Source organism: Passer domesticus, chromosome 1 (assembly GCF_036417665.1).
Source record: "Passer domesticus isolate bPasDom1 chromosome 1, bPasDom1.hap1, whole genome shotgun sequence".
Classification (NCBI taxonomy): Eukaryota; Metazoa; Chordata; class Aves; order Passeriformes; family Passeridae; genus Passer; species Passer domesticus.
Window position 1 is genome coordinate 126697921 of NC_087474.1, and position 20098 is coordinate 126718018.

Here is a 20098-nt window from a genome sequence, read left to right on the forward strand (position 1 = left end):
AATACCTTGTCAGAAAAACTGATACTAATTTTTCACATATCTGGACTACATGGTCCTGCCAGAAAAATATTTCAGCTCAGGCCTGATTGCAGAAGATGGGTTTATCTTTGTTTTGTTGACTCCTCTTTTTGGTTGTGCTCTTTGTTACCTGTTCCATGTTCAGCACACAGAAAGGGGAAAACCAGCAGCACACTGTCCCTCACCTTGTTGCCACCAGATGTCCCCTGCAGATGCATCAGATGTCCTGCTCAGCCACTTAGCAGAAGCCTTCTGGGGGTTACTGTGGGTAGTCACAAAATCACCAGAATCACATCCCAGTGGTACATTACATCTGAGAGGCACCTCAGTTCATTCCCCAGAAAGCCAGCATGGCTTTTTTTTTCATGCCATGAACACCCCCTTCCCTACATCAGCATATGCAGGTGTTTTTGTGTGCTGACATTTCTAGCCTTCAGCTTTTCCCTCCAGAATGTCTCTGTTTCTGCCTGTGCAGTAAGGTGGAAGTTCCTGCCCTGCCAGATGAGGATGGCTTTCCTCATCTAATTCAGAGCCCCTTATTGAAGCAGCTTTTGCTGTGCAAGGGGCAGCTGACTGAAGGCGAGGAGGGCAAGAATGAGGCGCTCAAATTCCTCCAGATGCAAAAGTCACCTCTGACCCAGCTATGAGGGGAGGGAAAGAAGAGAAATATCTTCTTGCTGCTGCCAGGGAAGGCTCCCTGCCAGCCCTGCCAAAAGCCCCAGCTGTCCACAGCTCAGCTGCCAGAGCAGCTTCTCCCACTGGACTCCAGGCTCTTGTCCACACCAGGCAGTCAAAGCAAAGGTGTGATTTCAAGTGGGTTTAACTAAGCTGTGTCTAATTTTCTGTGAATGCAAGACTTAGAAAAATCGATTTGTTTCTAAGGGACTGCTGACAAATGTGTGTAAGTTTACACAGGGGAATTTGCAGCTTGGTGGGCTGCAAATGAGTACAGTTCACTCAAATGCTTAAGTATATGAGGCAATGAAAATAAAATAGTCAATAATACATTTAATTTAATGTTATTTATTAAAATTGCGTGCAGAGGATAGTATTAATTTTCATGCAGAAATCCTTGAAAACCTTCACTTTTACATTTTCCAAAGTGCACAGTTTCCAGACTGGTGGTGCATGCAGATTGAGGGCCCTGCTTCAGAATTGGGGTCTGTCCCTGGATGCATGGGGAACTCACTCAGCTGCTCTACTGCATTTTTCAGAAGCAAGCCCTATACAGTCATAAGGCAGAATAAGCATTAAAGGTTTCTACAAGACTGAACTGAAAAAGTATTGTAGTTATTGACTGAAAGAGAAGAAAATATTCTGATTACATGTACAGTATGGTGGCAAAGTGATTTTATACAGTAATGCAGGGACTTTGGCTTAAATTTGAAGATGAGATATTTATTGCTTGTACAGTTGTGTGATAAATTATTGGCAACTAGAAGCACAGATGGCTTTCCCTTAAGATCAGGCATCACATGTCACAAATTATCTGGGAAATTGTCATTTTAAAAATAACTCTGGAACAAGTGCCAAGCTGAAAGGGATATCAGTGTCTAATAAACAGATATAAACACAGCAGTGCCCAAAACTAAAATATATTTGAATCAAACTATCAGAGAGAGAGCATATACAATTAGTACCTATTCTCTAGCAGCACAAATGAAAGCCTTTCACACTGTGTTTCTTCTGTTTTTTTTTTTTCTCATCAGGAAATTCAAATGTTTTTCATGCATATTTAACCTGCCCATGGAGATAATGTGCACAAATGGCACAAAGTCATGTTGGATTTTTATGTTATAGCTCCTAAGACCAAAATCTTACCAGAACAAAGTCAAGCACAGTTATAGGTGGGCAATTTTCTTTGTCTGGTGTCAGATTATACCTTTTTCTGATGGGGCAACTTTTTATGACCTTTTTCTGGTGGGGCAACTGAGATGCTTTTTAAAAACTTTTCTTCTATTTTCAGTCTCATGAGAAGGGTGAGACAACACAGATGTTATAATTCACAACAAGTCTGAATTGTCCGACAGTCTGGTTTTCAAGGTGGCAGGATGTTTACACCCTGAAGTGTTTGAGCTCCAGAGCAGCCATCACTCCTATTGTCTTGTACATGTACACGTGTACTCCACACCTTGGAAAGGTAGGATCCTGGAGCCTCCCAAAACACATGGGCAAAATGACATCCTGCCTGTCGTGGCCACAGCTGCTCGCCCACAACAGAATGTCTATTAGGCTGCAGGATGTGGCTGCACAGGCTGGGGCAAGCCCTTCGGTCTCCATTGACCTGCAAAGATAAGGCAACGGAGCAGATGGCCTTTGCTTATCACTCCCACAACTCCTCAGGGGGTGAAGGCTGCCGTGGGGGTGTGAGTGAGGAGAGCCAGGCCCTGTGTGCCCTCCCCTCCCGGCAGCTGTCACCTGTCCCAGCCTGTCCTGCTGTCGCGCGCATATATGGGCACGGCAGGACGGCAGCAGTGACGCGGCGCTGCTAAAAACAGCCCGGCTCCGCTCGGCCCCTCGCTCTAACCATGTCCTCTGGCCCGGGCAGCACAGCCGGCCTCTGATCGCAGCACAGCCTTCGACCTATTTCAGGGGAAATTAACCCCAAAACCTCTCCACAAGGCCGCGGCCCTGAGCGCATGCCCCAGGAAAAGCTAGGGATGAGCACCTCCCTGAGCTACAAGTCGTTCTCCAAAGAGCAGCAAACTATGGATAACCTGGAGAAACAGCTGATCTGCCCCATCTGTTTGGAGATGTTCACCAAGCCAGTGGTCATCCTGCCCTGCCAGCACAACCTCTGTCGGAAGTGCGCCAGTGACATCTTCCAGGTAGGTTTCTTCCCACAGACAGCTCTGCTTCCCAAGCAGGACTGGCTGGAATGAATGGGAAAGAAGATTTTTTACATGTTTTGGTAGATCACTTTTAACAGTTGGTGAGACAGGGTTGGGAGGAGTGATTTAAGGCCAAAGTTGACGTATCCGGGTGCCAGGGCTGAGCTCCCAGCAGGTGAAAGTGCCACCTGTTGGCTGTGGTGACATGGCCGAGCGTGAGCTGAGGCACTGGCCCCTCGCCCAGCAGTCACCAGCTGCTTTCCCAGGGGTGACATGTCGGAATTACCCTCTCATTGGGCACAGTGACAAATGGTTTCCTACCATTTGGTGCTTTTGGAAGAGGCTTTCATGTTTTTTCATGGCCATACCTTCCTCCCCTTGTGCTGCTTGGCAAGAACAGGCCTCCAACCCCTACCTGCCGACCAGGGGAGGCACAACTGTGGCGTCGGGGGGCCGCTTCCGCTGTCCCTCCTGCCGGCACGAGGTGGTCCTGGACCGACACGGCGTCTACGGGCTGCAGAGGAACCTGCTGGTGGAGAACATCATCGACATCTACAAGCAGGAGTCCACAAGGTAACAAGGGAATGTGTGTCCTTCAGAGGACACACACGAGGTTGATTTAGTCATTTTGTCTCTTGGAAAAGCAGAAAGGGGTTGTGCTGCCGTGTCTGACTGTCTGCTGCACCATGAAGTCAGCTCTCACTGAGGACAGAAAACTTTATCCAAATAGATGCTGAGCTTCCCTGTTTCCACTTACAGCAGAGGATCAGGCCATATTTGTTCACATGAGCAACACTTACCTGTGCAAGCAAGGCCCTTGAGGTCAGCACAGCTACTAATATGATTAAGAGAAAAGTATCTTGGTTAACATCATTTATTGCAAAAACAGTTCAGACAATTATTTGTGCGTTCTCATGCTAAAGAAGGGAAAGGATTTCAAATCTTATTGGAAAATCCTGAGGTGTAGACAGTGCAAACAGAAAGAAAACTGAATTTCACACAGAAGGTACTCTGCATAATAATACCAAATGAAAATTCTGTTAAAAATGTCTCCTTTCCTGTCAGTTTGGGATGTGAACTTATGAAATCAAGTCTTATTATGAGTCCATGAAAGAGAAGGAAGAGCAGTTAACAAAACATTCCAGAGCTGTGTGGCTGTGCACAAGAATAAAGACCTCAGGGCAGAGGAATAAGTCAATTCTAAAAAGTAAGATTACTCCTGAATGGTAATTTCTTGCATTTGATGTGTATTGGATCCAGAAACAGAAAAATGTGTTCTCATCTTTATTTCCTTGGGATGGGTTGGATTCATGGTACCACTGTGGAGAACTTAGTAGGGAGAAGGTGAAAAAGATAATCCTCTCCCTCTTCTTTGCTCTTATGAGACCCACTTGGGATACTGCATCCAGCTCTGGATTCCATAGCACAAGAAAGACATGGGTTTGCTGGAGTGAGTCCAGAGGAGGGGTACAGAGGTGCTCAGAGGACAGGAGTATATCTCTTCTGAAAGAGTTGGAGTTGTTCAACCTGGAGAAGAGAAGGCTCTGGGGAGGCCTTAGGGCACCTTCCAGTACCTAAAGGGGGCCTACAAGAGCTGGAGAGGGACTTCTGACAAGGGCATGAAGGGATAAGACAAAGCTTTGAGCTGAAAGACGGTGTCTTTGGATTAGATATAGAAAGAAATTCTTCACTGTGAGGGTGGTGAGGAACTGGCACAGGTTGCCCAGAGAGGTTGTATCCCTGGCAGCATACAAGGCCAGGAGGGATGGGGCTTCACACAACCTGGGCTAGTGAAAGGTGTCCCTGCCCAAAGTAGAAGCATTGGAACAACAAGATCTCTCAGGTCTTTTCCTCAGCCCCATTCTACAATTCTGTGATTCTGTGATGGAGTTAACCTGGCTCCAGGCCACCAGGAGTCCCAAGGAGCTCTCACCCAGGGAAGCTGGTTTTTGTCCCCAGCATGGATCCTTAAGAGTTGGCTCTGTATGGCAAGATGTTTTGTTCACCTGGAAGGTGTAATCCTGGCCATGCTCCCTGACAGTCTTCTGATCCCACCGCAACAAGGAGCTGGATTTCCCAGGGACAGAGAGATGGCATCACAGCTGCAGGTGGACACATCCACCAGAACCCAGTCCCTGGGATGGCTGAGGATGCTTCCTCCAGCAGAGAAGGACAGTCACCAGCAAGAGAACACTTTAGAGCCTGACAGTGGCTTTGGCTGTTCTCAACTGCTTGGATCTCTCTGAGGACTGTGGCAGCTGGCATAGGTTGGAGCTCCAAAGCACTGGAGAGCACGAAGTTGGCTTAAAATTGTCCTTTCTGCTGCCCTTTGCGCTCCGTGCCAAGGAAAGGTCAGCTACCCCCGTGTGTGTCATTGATACTCAAATATTATTTTAGTCAGGAAAATCTCGGAGGAAATGAATCAACAAAGCTGCAAGGGTGGACTTTGCTTTTGATCAAATAAGCTGGCCATGTGTGTCCTCATGTCTTCCTTGGTTTTGCTTTTTTTTCAGCTCACAGATGTAGTTAAAGAAAAAAAAAAAAAAGCCAGGTCGTCTTTCCTGTGTAGTTCGTGGGGAAAAGACTTGTTTATTTAATCTGTTAAGGTGCTTATTTAACCTTCATATATGTCCTTAGAATGAAAGTCATTGTCAGGGTTGCATAGTAGCAGCAATGCATAGCAGCATTATCTAAACTATTCGGCCCTTTGTGGGCCTCAGCTGCTTATCTCCCTGTGCCTAACATTCCTTGGGCTCTCCTGAGAGTGTGAGCAGATCTTTCATGGCTTTTCCCAGTGCTGTCCCACTGAAAGCAAAAAGTCAAGGGAAATAAGTCTTCCCCACTTCTTCCTTTTATACCAGTCTCTTCCATCATGACAACTGGGGTCTGGCAGAGATACATAGGAAGAAGGGTAAGATGTGATCTTTGCCTCCTTGTTCTTCCCAAGACAGCCCTTCAAACTGGCAGCACGTGTGATTTCCAGACAGGAACCTCTTCCCATAGAGTTCTCCTGTGGGTATAATTCACTATAACTGCATGTGCCAGAATGAGGCCAGCTCCCATCTGCATCTCACATGAGCTAAGAGTAAAGGGAGCAAGGGAGCAAGATTTTACTAGCTTATTTCAAAAGGCTTGGTTGATTTATTTTATTTTATTTTATTTTATTTTATTTTATTTTATTTTATTTTATTGTTTTGTAATTGGACTTTCTATTTGAATTAAGGAATTGGGTTTTTTAAAATAAAAACTGGGGCAGGAGTTGGACTAAGGTTGGGAGAGTCTGCCTAAGCCCTCATATGCAGCCCCTCCTATTACTAAGTATCACATCATATGGTCTTTTATCCCATTGCTCATCAAATTCCAGCTGATGGCAGCATAGCCTGTTGCCCAATTTAGAATGTGTTAGCAACACAACGGAAGAATTCTTCAAGCAGGAGGTGGCTTGTAAAAAGCTTTAAAAGACAGCAAAGGACTGAAAACAGTGGAAACTGAGTTGGCTAAATATTAAACCAGTCTTTGAAAATCTGTAGGCTGCTGATCACCTAAACTATCTGAGGAACATCAGGATCCCTGCTGTCACCAGGAAAGGGTAGCAACAGGAGACTGTGACTTTTTGTGAAATCTGGCAGGTTCTAACGATCTCAGCTGGCTATTCCAGATCAAAAGGTGCTTTGGGCTTTGTTACCCGCTGAATCCTGATCAGGGAGGGTGGGGCACTCTTTCTGCCTTGCACTTACCAGGGAGAGCCTGAGGAACAGGCTGTCCCTGCAGCCCCCAGCACGGGTGGAGCAGAGCGTGCAGCAGGACCAGGCTGTGCTGAGAGAAGCCTGCATGGGCTCTGTGATGGTGCTGATGTCCTGCAGAGCCCCATAGCCAGCACCACCACAGGTGTCTGTCCCTGACACCTCCGAGGTCTTAGCCCAAGCTCCCAAGGCAGGATGTGTCTCTCTAGGCCAGGTTGCAGGGGCATCTGGGGATCGCAGACAGGCTGGGCCAGGGAAATTTGCTCCCTGACCACAGGTCACCAAGAGAAGAGGAGCCCCACAAGCTGTGCAGTGAAAGAGATGAGGAGTGGGATCATCTGTATCTTCTCCAACTCCCCATGAGACAAAGCCCCAAGCTCACCTGCACCATTAGTTTTCTTGGGCTGTGTATGCATGTTCTTGATAGCAGTGTAACAGAGCTCCGGGAATCCTTATGTCCACATGAACTTCTATAGCCTTTTCATTTTTCAAGCCACATTTTCACCCTGGGTATTGGTGGTCTTTTCATTGCTTTTGAGAGAGTCCATCATTGTGGCTGATTTTCAAGGACCACTTGCCTCCAAGGTCAAAATAGTCTATCCCCATATCCAGGAACTCAAGCAATGGTGACAAAACACCTGTGTTGATTAAGAGGGAACCCCTGATTAAAAAAAAAAATTTAAAAAGAAACAAAAAGAAGATAGGTGATTCAGCAAGATTTTGAGACACTCCCCAAGCACATGCAGATGAAGTTAGAAAAGCCAAGGTCCACCTGGAACTGACTATGATGAGGGACATGGAGGCTAATGAGAGCTTCTACAGCTACACCAGCAGCAGAAGGAAGATTAGGGAAAGTGTGAGTTCACTACAAGACAGAGCAGGGTCTCATGTAACACAGAATGTAGAAAAGGCCAAGACTTTACTATTAAGTTGAGTTTTATGGAATCATAGTACCCTGAGACCAGTGGGAAATTCTAGAGCAAGGAAGACTCACCTTTGGTGGAGGGCGATCAGGTTAGAGAATATAAAGAAAAAAATTGGACATCCTGATGGGAGGCATCTGTAAGTGGTGAGGGAGCTGACTTATATTATTGCAAGGTCACTCTCAATAATCTTTTAAAAGCTGTGGTAATTGGTACAGTTTCCTGTAGACTGGATTGGAAGAAAGCAAATGTTCCTCCAATCTTCAAGAAATGCAAGGAGGAGAATCAAGGGAACTACAGGCTAGTCATGCACACTGATCCCTAGAAAGTATTTCATGCAAACCCTCCTGGAAATCATTTCCAAATATATAAATGACATGAAGGTGGTTGGAAATAGTCAGCACGGATTTATGAAGAGGAAATCAGCATGACCAATCTGATAGCCTTTTATAGTGAGATGACTAACTCAGTGCATGAGAGGAGACGAGAGCAATAGTTACCCTTTATCTAGACTTTGGACACTGTCTTCTGTGACAGAGTGGACAGTGGAAAGTGATCTGGACCAAAAACTGGTCGTACTGCCAGACTCAAAGGGTCGTGGTGAGCAGCATGAAGTCAGGTGGAGGGCAGTCACTAGCTCTGTATGCCCAAGATTGGTACTGTGGCAAATGCAGTTTCATACCTTTACTAATGACCTGATTGTGCCTCATAGAACCATGCAGATCCTCTCCATCCCCTGATCAGGTGCAGACACCAGGTGATGTGATGCCACAGAAAGTGCTACAGCTGTCTTAGGATCCTCAGTAAAAACACTATCATAACTGGATTCAGCACTTCAGCAGAGGCCTTTTTGGGTTTGAAAGAATCCTACAGAAAGCATGCTAGCAGCAGTTTTCCTAAGGGTTTACTAGGTTCTTAATTAAAGTGTGCTTCTTTATGTGTCCAGCAACTTTGCACTGCCTCACCTATAGTCACAGCCACAGAATGGTTGAGATTGAAGGAACCTCTGGAGGTCATCTGTTCCAACCACCCGCTGCTCAAGCAGGACCACCTGGAGCCTGTTGCCCAGGATCATGTCCAGATGGCTTCATTATGAGTATCTTCAAGGACAGAAAGTCCAAAACCATCCTGGGCAACCTGTGCCAGTACTCAGTCACTCTCACAGTAAAAAAGTGTTTCCTGATCTTCAGAGGGGACCTCCTATGTTTCAGTTTGTGTCCATTGCCTCTGGTCCTGGCATTGAACAGTGCCTGACTCCATCCCCATTACACCCTCCATTCAGGTTATTGATTAAGACCAAGGTCATTGTTAAGATTCCCCTTAACCTTCTTTTATCCAAGCTGAAAGTTCCAGCTCTCTGAGTCTTTCCTCACAGGAGAGCTGCTGTAGACCCTTAATCATTTCAGGGCCCTTTTCTGGACTCCTTTCACTATGTCAGAGTCTTCCTGTACTGGGCAGTCCAGAACAGGACCCAGTCAGTTCTTCAGGTGTGGCCCAAACACAATTTCAGTGGGACAGAAAAAGCCTCTGGCACTCAAACACAGGCTTAGCATCTCAAAGAGAAGAGTCCAAGAATGAGACCACAAAGGTATCAGGACATTTCAGCAGCCTGACATTTCTCTGGTCATCAGCACAGCTGTGGTGAACCTTTTCTCTAACTAAAGCCACACAGCCATTTTCCTATCAGCTACTCTTTAATCTCCTGTTTGAGAAGCAATCTCCACTTTAAACTTAGAGGTTTCGGCCTTTTCTACCCCAACACAGATCTAGAGGATCCTATCTGAAGTCAGGGAGTTGTGTGCTAAAATCTCTCCTTTTGCACTGCCTGGGGAGTAAAGATTCCCAGGCAGTGACTGTAAATCTGTTTATTTCTAGTCTTCTGACACTGTCTTCAGGGCCCCACTAGTTCAGGGAGTTCTGCCAGCTTGCTTCCAGCTCTCCGCGGCACCTTTGAAGGTTGGCTGCTGCTGGCTGAACTTGCTTGACACCGTCACCTTTTTGCTCTACGTAATGTGTCTTTCATGCAAGTGGCACTGTTCCAGTGTCCAATAAAATTCTAGTAGTTTCTGGCTCTGATCTTGTAAATATTTGCAGGAAGAGCTGCTATCTCAGGCTTAATTAATCACTTTGAAATTCATTGTATTGCACTCACACATGGGCCCTCCCACTGGTGCACTATGACATGAATATATTAGGGGCTGTTTGCAGTAATCTACAAACAATGTAAAGCATCTTTTATGGAGGAGACACACCTTTTTTGACTAGCATTGAAACAATGCTCAATTTGACAAAGTGCCTTATGTTAACGAGTGCTGGAAGTCTGACCCAAATAACACAGGCTCTCTTCAGAAGTGTTTGTCTTGTTTTATTATATCACATTATAAGGCAGGATTTTCCTTATGAACCCTTTAAATCCCAGGGCTCTCTTGAATTTAAAAAAGCCCCACAAATGTATGAGACTTTTTATTTCTTGCTAGATTTTTTTTCCTAATACATCTAACTGAACATATTCCATTCCCTTCAGAAGAGAAAATCTGTACTTTGTCATTAAAAAATAAATGACATATCCACTCTACCAAATTGGAAAAACTCTACTGTAATATAGTATAAAATAATGATTTTTTTTTTTCCTATACATTCTAAGCATTAATAGAATAGCTGGTTGCATCCTTGCTACAGAGAGCTGTAGGAAGTCTTTTGAAAAGGTTCCCATATAATTCCATTGAATTACATAGTTTCTAATGATGAAAAAAATATTTATATGATGGCATTGTTCCACTTGCCAATAGTGGAACCATAGTTCTCTTTCCAAACAGCAGCAGAAGGGGATAATGGTTTGCGCTGAAAATATTTAACATTGCCACAGTAACAGTGGTGGCTTTTGAAGGCTTGAATCCCAGACACACTCTTTCCATGAGTTTACTGTACCACATGCTTACACACTCATGTGTTTGCCACAGATGTGCTCAGGGTGCTAAGCCTGAAGTGTGGGCTCAGGAAAGCGCCACCCTGCCCACACACACCAGACCAGAGATGGCACTGGCACTGGCAATGTTGGCTAAGTGGCTCATCTGAAGGAAGCTACAACTAAATTATCCTAAGATAGCAGGTTGTGCAGACCTGTGTTTATACAGCCAAATGGTTTTGGTGAAGAGAAGATCAGACTGAGCTATAATGTGGCAACAGTTCCTGGCTTAGCACAGGAGAACACTTGTGTGGCCCATGTGCTTTCTGCTGGGTACAGATGAATAAACTACTGCTAAAACATTTGCCACTGTGAAGTCAGACATGTGCCACCTGGCTGAAATCAATTTGTGTGACACCTTGTTTTGGTTGCTGGCCTAATGTAAAGGCTGTAAGGACCCAGTGCTGTTTGATATTGACAGTCCTGTCCAGGGCCTCACAAAGCTCAGCAGCAGAGATTTAGTTACGGGCCTAAAGGTTCATCATCTTCTTTAACTCTAGGTTAAAGTCAATCTTCCCCATAACAGCTTTGCTGCATTAAGCCAAGTGCGCAACAATTTGCATGATGAACCAGAAAGAAATTACATATGTTTCATATTTCAGACAGATGTTAGATAACACGCTAATTAAAATACATGAGTAGTCTGAGTCCAGGCTTAGTGAGGTTATTTGAATTTTTAAATATGAGCAAGCATTCTGTCACACTCCCAGTCACATTCCTCATTCATATGGGAATCCCTATATGAAGTCATGTGGCTGTCTTGTCATCACATCATATTGTGTCATTTGAGCTGTAGTAAGCTGTACCATTAAGCTGTACCATTGCCTCTTTAGTCATCCCATGGGGCAGGTTTAAGTCTACGCTGTGTATTCAGTCAACCTTGGATGCTGCTACACAAATGTACCATATTTCAAGCTAACACTCTTAAGTGATGATATCAGAAACTCATGAGCACCATCTTTATTTTAAACAAATATTTTCTTTTGCAGACCTGAAAGGAAGTGTGACCAGCCAATGTGTGAAGAGCACGAGGATGAGAGAATTAATATTTATTGCTTGAACTGTGAAATGCCCACCTGCTCCTTGTGCAAAATCTTTGGTGCCCACAAAGACTGTCAGGTTGCTCCTCTCACAAATGTTTACCAGCAACAGAAGGTAAATATCTTTTTGTTTCTCAAAATACTTGAAGCAACTGACAGGACCATCAGCAGGAAAGTATTCCCATGATCTTCCTGCGAGTTTCCAAAAGGGTTTGGGGTTGCCTTTGCCACTCATGTGTGTGACTGAAAGGCTCCTATAAATCTGTAGAAACTGTTTAGAAACACAGGAAAATAAATTTATGAGAGATCACACAAAAATATACTACAATTTGTCCCAATTTTGATGTGGAGCTGAGGATTTCTCTTTTGAATTCCTAATCCCTTTTTGCAATTCATTTAGATGAGACAAACAAGTGTTATTTTCAACACTAAGAAAACTGGAAAGAGAACAGACCATTTCAAATCAAATAGTTATCTGTCAGACACTTTTACATTTAAGCATGCCATTTTTAAGAAAAGTTAAGTGAAAAACCTCCTCCTGCAAGTGAATGAAGGAATATTCAATAGTTGGCAGCACAGGATGTACCTAACATCTTCTGCCCTTGCTGTCACCAATAAAAGACTTGTTTATTTTTAATACAGTGTTAATTTAAAACCTGACTCACTGGGTTATCCTCCTGAGATAAACAGCTCATTTTTCTGGAGGGCCCCAGTGGGGCAAGCAATCAGACAGGCCAAGTTTGCAATCCCAGCCTCCAACTTCGTCACACAGATGCATGTGTGCATGTAAACTACAAATGAGGAGTTACTTTAGGAAGGGAGTTAAAAACATCCTTTTCAATTAAAAAAAAAAAAAGGTGGGAGAGGAAGGAGAAGTTTTTTGGACTGAATCCATGCCGGCAATCACTTATTTTGTATGGAGATTTGCAAGCTGTGTCTTCCTTTCCAGAATGCCCATGGAAAGGGGCTGTCATGCCCAAGATGAGAGGCGTAACCTGGAGGCTGCAGGATGCATGATTCAAAGGATCCTGTACAGAGCTGTGGAGGCCATGAACACAGTTGTCTCTGTTACCACAGTGGTGTGCCAAGGGCCCTTTGCACTCCCCATCACCCTCCCCAAGTTCCCTAGGACTGGCTTCTTTGTCTCTCTTAGGGATACCTCACAATCATCTCCATGCTCACACTCAGGTTATTTTCTACCTCCACTCATTTCCCTCATGCCAGTGGCTCAGCCTCTATCTTCTTTTCTTCCTTTTCTCCTGTCCCCTCTCACTCCTACCCCAACAACCACCCCAACAACTCCAACCCCACTGCCTGCATGCCAGGGACTCTGTAACACATTGGCTACTCGGCTATTCCAGGTCCATGGGCCACGTCTTCTCTATTCCAAGGCCAAGAGCTACAGTCCCCAGGGAAATACCACAGTGGTGTGGCTAAACCCAGACATGGAAAAAAACAATCCCTCAAGATACTTTTCCCTCAACAAACCCAAAGGAAATATTTGGGTCCTGTTGAAACAGCATTTCAAACAAAAGCATCTAGAAGAACTTCCTAGAACAAAGTTCTTCCCTCTTTCCAAACCACAGTTTCTTCTCCACTAAAAATTCCAAAATGTCAATGTTTTCATAGTGTGTGGAGGGAGGAAACAAATGTTGAGATACAAGCAGGTATCTTGTGGGCACATAAAGCTCCAATTTTTCTCATTTCTGGTGGAAAGATGAAGTAATATCCTGGGTATGGCTTGTTTGTCCCCTGCTCCCCACTGTTAGATGTGTCACCCTGAAGTGTGACAGCACCTAACACCCTTCTGCTTGCTCTCCCCTTACTGCCTAGTCTGAGCTGAGTGATGGCATTGCAGTCCTGGTGGGGAGCAATGACAGAATGCAAGGGATTGTCACACAGCTGGAGGAGACCTGCAAGACGGTTGAGGTAGGTGCCACCTCTTTAAATGCAGTTATTTCATTGTGACATTGCAGCTTTTAAACTTCTGGTAATGATCATTCTTCAACAGACCTCACTTTACCCACATGCATTCCCACATTGTTTCACTAAACCATTCCTCATGGCTTTGTACATTACTAAGATTTACTGCTTCAACTAAAGGGTACATCCTGCACCTCTGACCTTTGCTATATGGTGGGGGATAAAGAGTAAGGATAATCCATATCAGCAAGTCTTGTTCAGTATTCTTAGTGGAACAGGATCTCACTGAAGTTAAAAGCAGATCCACCAAAATGCCATCAACTCCCAGCTCATTTAACATCTCAGATCAGATTCTTAGATTTTCATCTAAGACCATGTAAGACCTTTACATAAAAGACCAGTTAGTCTGAAGTCTGACAGGTCCTGTGAACAGAGCCTGAGTCTCAGCCACAGGGTGGGCACAGCATGGTTCACAGGTATGTCAGTATTTGTTCTCTATTTGGTTGCTTTGCCTTCTGTACAGAAGTAGTGTTTTAATATGGTGTCCTCTAAGGAGTCTTGTTTTGTTGCTCATGAGAGAGAAGAGTTTGGGTTCTTACTGGACTTTCTGGTGAAAGCCTCACTCTGGAAGAGCTGGAATTAGTTTTCTGTTATTCAATAGCAGAAGTGGCTTTCACTTTCTCTGAGAGTTTTACATCAGCAAAGCAAATATAAACATCAACTTTGACCAATCTGAGCATCACAGGACAATAGGCTGAAAGGAGTTCATATTAATTGATTTTGTGATAAGAATTTGATGAAGCATCTAGTGAAGAAGTCACATCCCTCTCAGCCAATTAGAATTATATTGACCCTTCAGAGATGGAGCAGAAAGGAGAAATGGTAAGGAAAAATAAGTTAATCCAAGATGTACAGATTCTAGTTAGTAAGAAAAAACAATTACACAATCTATGTACACAATTCCAAGCAAGAAGAAACAGAAAATGTCTGAGTTAGTTTCAAAGAACACAAACCCATTGGCCCAAGTAAAAGAGAGAGCACATCAATGCTCTCTCTTTTACTTGGGCACAGTCAGAACTTTGTAGTTGGGAAGCCTTCACTCTGCAAGGATGAAAGTAGCTGCTATCAGGACTTTGCAGAGAGAAAAAGCCTTTCAAGTAGGTTAACTGCAGAAATTTGAATTATACAAAAGCAAAAGCTTACTCTCATTTAAGCTGAACTAGCTGAACCAAAAACAAATCTTCAAACACCTAGTTTGAAATATGGAGAAAACACTGTGCTAAAAATACCTTAAAAATACAACAGTTTCTGAAACTAGCTTCCTCAGAGTCATCCACTCAGTTTAAAATCTAACCTTTAAAGTCAAAGCCCAAAGAAAATGCAGCCATTTTACCTTCTGATGTTTTATCAGGCTTTTCACCTTTAAAGTCAAAGATTGCAGAAAACAGATCTTAAGAGTTTACCTTGGCACTTCCATGTTATATTTCAAGCAAATCACATTTCCTACTATGCAAGAGCTTTGTCTGAATTGACATCAGTTTGTCCTTGAAGACAAGAGACTACATCTGGAACTCAGAAATGTTTACCCATGGAAATAACACAATCCAGGATTGTCTCTTCTTTCTGCTTAACACTTTGCAGAGAACAATAAATATCTGCTTTAGCAGAAAATACATGATCATTTTACTTTTAGCTGGAATAAGTAATAGCCTACAGTTCTACATTTAGACACTGCTCCTGTCCCGCCTTATAAACCAGAAAAGCAAAAAAAAAAATGCTTGTGCAGCTTTTAACTGATTGAAAAGTTGACCTAATTCACATATTATACTGACAATTGAGAAAATAATATAAAATGCTAAATACCAGAAAACTATAATCAATAATTAGGTTCTGTTTAGCTCTGTAAATGAGTCTAATAACAAAGGAAAAATTACAGTGTTTTTTCAAATGCTAAGAGTATTGGCCAGTCAATACAGACCCTTTGGAACAAGCAGTGAGATTCATGCTCAGTAGCAAGGACTCCTTTCTTTTTGATGTAGCTGTGCTTTAAAAACAAAAAAAGGCTGAGAACTTTTTAGAATGCAAAGTCATGTATTTGTTAACCTCTTTCATTACACAGAATCTGATTAGAGTAATTCCATCAGGCAGAGGCTTCATATGGGAACTTTTTATGCAGAAAGAGAATATTTCAGAAATATTTCAGCATTTGCAGTTAGAAACCTGTTTTGCACTCTCACTCATGAGATTCACAGCTCTGTAATATCTGCTGGCAGGAAATACTATCTATTAGTGCTTAAAGACAGGGAAGGATCTCTCAGAGCACCCTGCTGTCATTTGCTTGCTCTTCTTCCCCTAACATTTGTCCTGCGTCAAATGACAAAGATAGCACACACCTGTCTCGAAATTAAGGTTGTTTTACAAGTGATCTGAACGACATGTCATGGGGAGAAAGCTAGGAGAGGAGTGGGAGAAGATTATTTGAGGTCTGAACATAGAAGGACACTCAGAAACCATGACCCACTTGGTTTGAAAACTTCCTTAACCCCACCCTGTGGGGGTTGTAATTGTTGTAACTGTAGTTGTTGGGTGCCTCTAATTGCACTAATCAGGAATTTCTGGGAAGTGACAAGGACTCCCAGAAGGGCAGGAAAAGCCTGCACCCCCTGCAAGGAGTGCCTGTTTAGCCTAGCCCTCCTCATTGGGATGAGGTGGATACTTGGGTCGATGCATCAAGATGTGCATTCAATCCCCTCTCCACCCTCATGCAGACAGTGATTTTTAGCCAAATGTAAATCTGTGAAAGGATTTCTCCTTTGAATCATACAGAGCTCATGATACCAGTCATAGATGAGCTCTGGCTGGAAGTCAAGAAAAAAGTGGGATTCTCTTTGGCCAAGTGCTGTGAATAAGTCTTACCACTACCTAAAGTTCTGTGGAGCTGTTAATAATCCTGTGCTGCCAGAATCTCAGCATTATGCCTCAAGGGACAAAGATGAGGAATCAATCCACCTCAGTTCCTAGGAAAGAGATTTAAATAATCACCACCATCCACAACCAGGTCGTAACCACAATAAAGACATGCCCTGGGGCACACAGATGACTCAAGTACTTCTATTTGGTAGTCCTCAGACATTATATATAATCTGTCCCCCATTTCCTCCCCATAAGTCCTCCTTCACAAGTGCAGTCTGTTCTTTTAAGAGAGTGCTCAATGCAGCAGTCATAAAACCCATCCTCCTAACTCAGTGAAAGATGCTGCTGTCTGGTTGGAGGTACAATAGAAGTGTCTCAAGAAACTGTGTGAAAATCAGGGCCTGAGCATATGGTTGGAATCTGATTCCTCCTTCTTGTCTTTGTGCTTCTGTCACACACCATTTTCTTTGCAGAACCTCTACCTCATTCAGCGCACAGTAAATGGAATATAATGGACACTTCTTGTCCAAATAGAGTCTAAGAGGGCGTATGTGAAAATCAAGCCCAGCCAGGATTGTTCCAGGTACTCTGGCAGAAAAAGAAAATTCTCCAGAGCTGTTTGAGATGCTCGCTCCTTTTAAAACCATTCTGTTCACGCAAATGGACCCAGCTGCTAATACGGTGGGAGCTTTTACTTTTTCTGCAGACTTTGATGTATCACTACAGACATCATAAATACCTTTTTACTTTTTTTAGCAGACTCACAAGTTATACAATAACCTGTTTGGGGGCTTTCAGTGGCTTGAAACTCAGAGTTTGAGAAGAGTTTTTAAACTTTTGTTCCAACAGCTTGGACTTTGAAAATTATAAAAGTCTCTGGGGTCATTCAGAATCCTTTGCACTGTTCAGAAAGAGGAATTTCTTTGATGAAAATGTTTCCAAGTAACTGTAAAAATAGAAACCCTTTTAAGAACATAACATGTTTAACATAAACCAAATGATTCACAGGAATGCTGCAAACGACAGAAAGAACAGTTGTGTGAAAAATTTGATTATCTCTATTCTGTACTGGAAGAAAGAAAAAATGAGATGACACAAATAATCACTAGAACCCAAGAGGAGAAACTGGAACACGTCCGCTCCCTGATGAAGAAATATGCGGATCACTTGGAAGCTGTGTCAAAACTGGTTGAATCAGGAATCCAGTTCATGGAAGAACCAGAAATGGCCGTGTTTTTGCAGGTATAAAGTCTATAAATAGAGCTAGAAAAAGAATTATGGGTTTATTAATATATTATTTAAGCATTTCTCAATTGTAGGCCCATTCTGAGTTGATCTTCAAGTGAACATGAATGCAAACTCATTTTTTAAACACCTGAATCAGCTCAGACAAATAACTGCTCTTCTTGTGAATAGTATCCAAATCATGAGTATTTGCTATTTGCAACAAAATATACTGTCCTGTGTATGAATTTCTGGTCCCCTTAGAAGAAATAGGAATCCAAACATTTTCCAGGTAATCTTTATTTTCCCACCAATACCGTGGTGGGACAATATGTTCATGTGTACATGAACTTCTGGAAATTATAGGTTTCACTTGTAAATTGACAAAATCATTAATTTTCAATAATTTATGTGTTAAGCTACATTTGATACATTTAGGGGTTTTTTTCTTTTGTTTTCTTACTGTAAATTTAAGAGAGATGAGTAGAGAACCATGAAATTACCATCCAAATTTAATCTCATTCCTAGATGTCATGGCTGTCACTTATGAAATTCTTATTAGTGCTTTTAAAAACTGCCATTGTAAGAATTATTTCTCAATGCATAAAATCTCTGAAAAAATTGAACCATTTAAAAAGTCAGTTATTTTTTTTTGTTTCCACAGAATGCCAAAACATTGCTACAAAAGTAAGTATTTAAACCTGAGACTCTTCTCTTTATAATCACTTACAATTTATAAATTTATCTTCAAATCCAATGCCAATAACCAATCTCTATTTTAGAATTACTGAAGCTTCTAAAGGATTTCAAATGGAAAAAATAGAGGATGGGTATGAGAATATGAACCAATTCACAGTGAACCTCAGTAGAGAAGAAAAAATAATACGAGAAATTGATTTTGACAGAGGTATATAATTTATTTCACCAAAATTTTTTTTCTTATATAGCAGCTGTGTGTGATTCACATGATGGTACTAAGCAGGAAACCTCAAATCAGATATTTCTCTCTATGCCAAAATGTAACCAGAGCATTATGTATCAATTATAATCAAATCTAGGTTTATTTCTCTGAAGTCCTAGGAAAGCCCTGCAAATTTTGTAGGATAACTAGTGTGATTATACAAAAGAAAATCCAGTGCTAGAGGCCTTGCTCTGGAAACAACCTGAGCCATGACTGCAGTCCACAGGATTTGTCAGATGGCACAAAAGCAGTGGTTTGACCAAGTTTGACAGTCTGGTTTAGGCATGTTGGTATCTCAAGCTTTCAGTCATGCATTCCAAAGCACTGACCCAGTAAAGAATTATGAGGACAGCTTCAATGGCATTAAAACAAACATATACCTAGAACTGGAAAAAGGACTTTTTTCATGACAGATTGTGCCAGATCCCAGGCAGCCTCTCCCCAAAACATTCTGCACATCCCTCATGAGTATAACTGCATTGACAGGAATTTCTGTCCTACTTCCCATGGAAAGGGCCAGCTTAAGATTTTAACCAGCATGTGTGTTCAGTGTCTTCCCTGCCCCAAAGCTCCTGCTGGCAGCTCCATGGCAGTGCCCAGTCCAGGCTGGTGGGAGCAGGCTCCTCACCAACACCCTCTCTGCCAGGCAGAAGATTGTCAGTGACTTTGCCATGCAGTTGCAAATGGCTTTTTAATTACTTAAAGTCTGAAGCCATCTTCACATGGTGCTCATCCTGTCATTTTACGCCTGTTCTATCAGAGGAGGAGGGAGAAGAAGAAGAGGAGGAGACAGAGGATGGCGAAGGCTTGGGTGAAGTCCATACAGAGTCATCAGGAGAGGAGGAAGAGGAGGAAGAGGTGGAAGAGGAAGGGTCAGAGGGAGCAGCACAAGCACCTCAGCAGGACCCTGAAGCACAGAGTGCAGGGGAAGAGCCCCTGGCTGAGCCCACTCCAGCACCAGTGCTGGCTGCCCCAGCTGGTCAGGTAAATGTCTCTGCTGCCCCACTGCCATGCCAGCTTTGCTGAGTGCACCTGGCAGAGCCAGGAAATGCTCCCCTGTGTCCTGTGGGCACCATAGCTCAGGAGCAGGGCTAAGGGAGTCGATGCATTGGAGGCAAAAATTATTTATTACCCTTGTACACATATATGCAACTTTAATTCAACGTGTGCATGTGTCACTTGATAAGCAAAAAATTAGCTGCTAGATAAATTAAGATATATATATAGGATACATAAGTGATAAATAAAAAAGACTCTGTTTGGGAGTCAAGTGTATTACAACAAATGTTCTGCTTGCTGTGATTTAACTCAGACTAACTGTTATAAATGAGATCACTGCTATAATATCTATGCTAAGAGAACTTGGCATTCTGTCTGGATTTAGGAAGCTTTCCACCACCAGGTTTTAGATTATACTTTTAATCTGTTTTCTGTGAATGGCACTTGCTGCCTTCTGCTCTGATCATCTTTGGGAAATATCTAGGTAGATGCAGAAATATCATACACCAAACTTGAGAGGAAACTGCCTCTTACAACCTAATAGCAAACAGTTTCAGG

General features: G+C 42.9%; 1 protein-coding gene and 1 long non-coding RNA gene across 5 annotated transcripts in view; one reads left to right on the forward strand and one right to left on the reverse strand.

Moving 5' to 3' along the window:
- Nucleotides 1-1080: 1080 nt before the first annotated feature.
- Nucleotides 1081-3293, reverse strand: LOC135280086 (uncharacterized). The gene is made up of 3 exons (XR_010347160.1): nt 3171-3293; nt 2736-2891; nt 1081-2302 (listed from the first exon to the last, which is right to left on the reverse strand). It is a non-coding gene; the product is annotated as an uncharacterized LOC135280086 (long non-coding RNA).
- TRIM55 (tripartite motif containing 55) overlaps nt 2540-20098 on the forward strand; it is a 35453-nt gene continuing 17894 nt past the window's right edge. For 2 of the 4 annotated variants that reach the window (XM_064387818.1, XM_064387834.1), the window contains exons 1-8: nt 2540-2846; nt 3250-3422; nt 11470-11635; nt 13354-13449; nt 17365-17598; nt 18245-18267; nt 18363-18487; nt 19302-19525. In XM_064387818.1, the coding sequence (XP_064243888.1) occupies nt 2658-2846; nt 3250-3422; nt 11470-11635; nt 13354-13449; nt 17365-17598; nt 18245-18267; nt 18363-18487; nt 19302-19525 (1230 nt within the window). In that variant the 5' untranslated portion in view covers nt 2540-2657. Of the gene's footprint in view, nt 2847-3020; nt 3423-11469; nt 11636-13353; nt 13450-17364; nt 17599-18244; nt 18268-18362; nt 18488-19301; nt 19526-20098 lie in introns of those variants that run through there. The other 2 variants (XM_064387807.1, XM_064387827.1) reach the window with 2 other exon arrangements.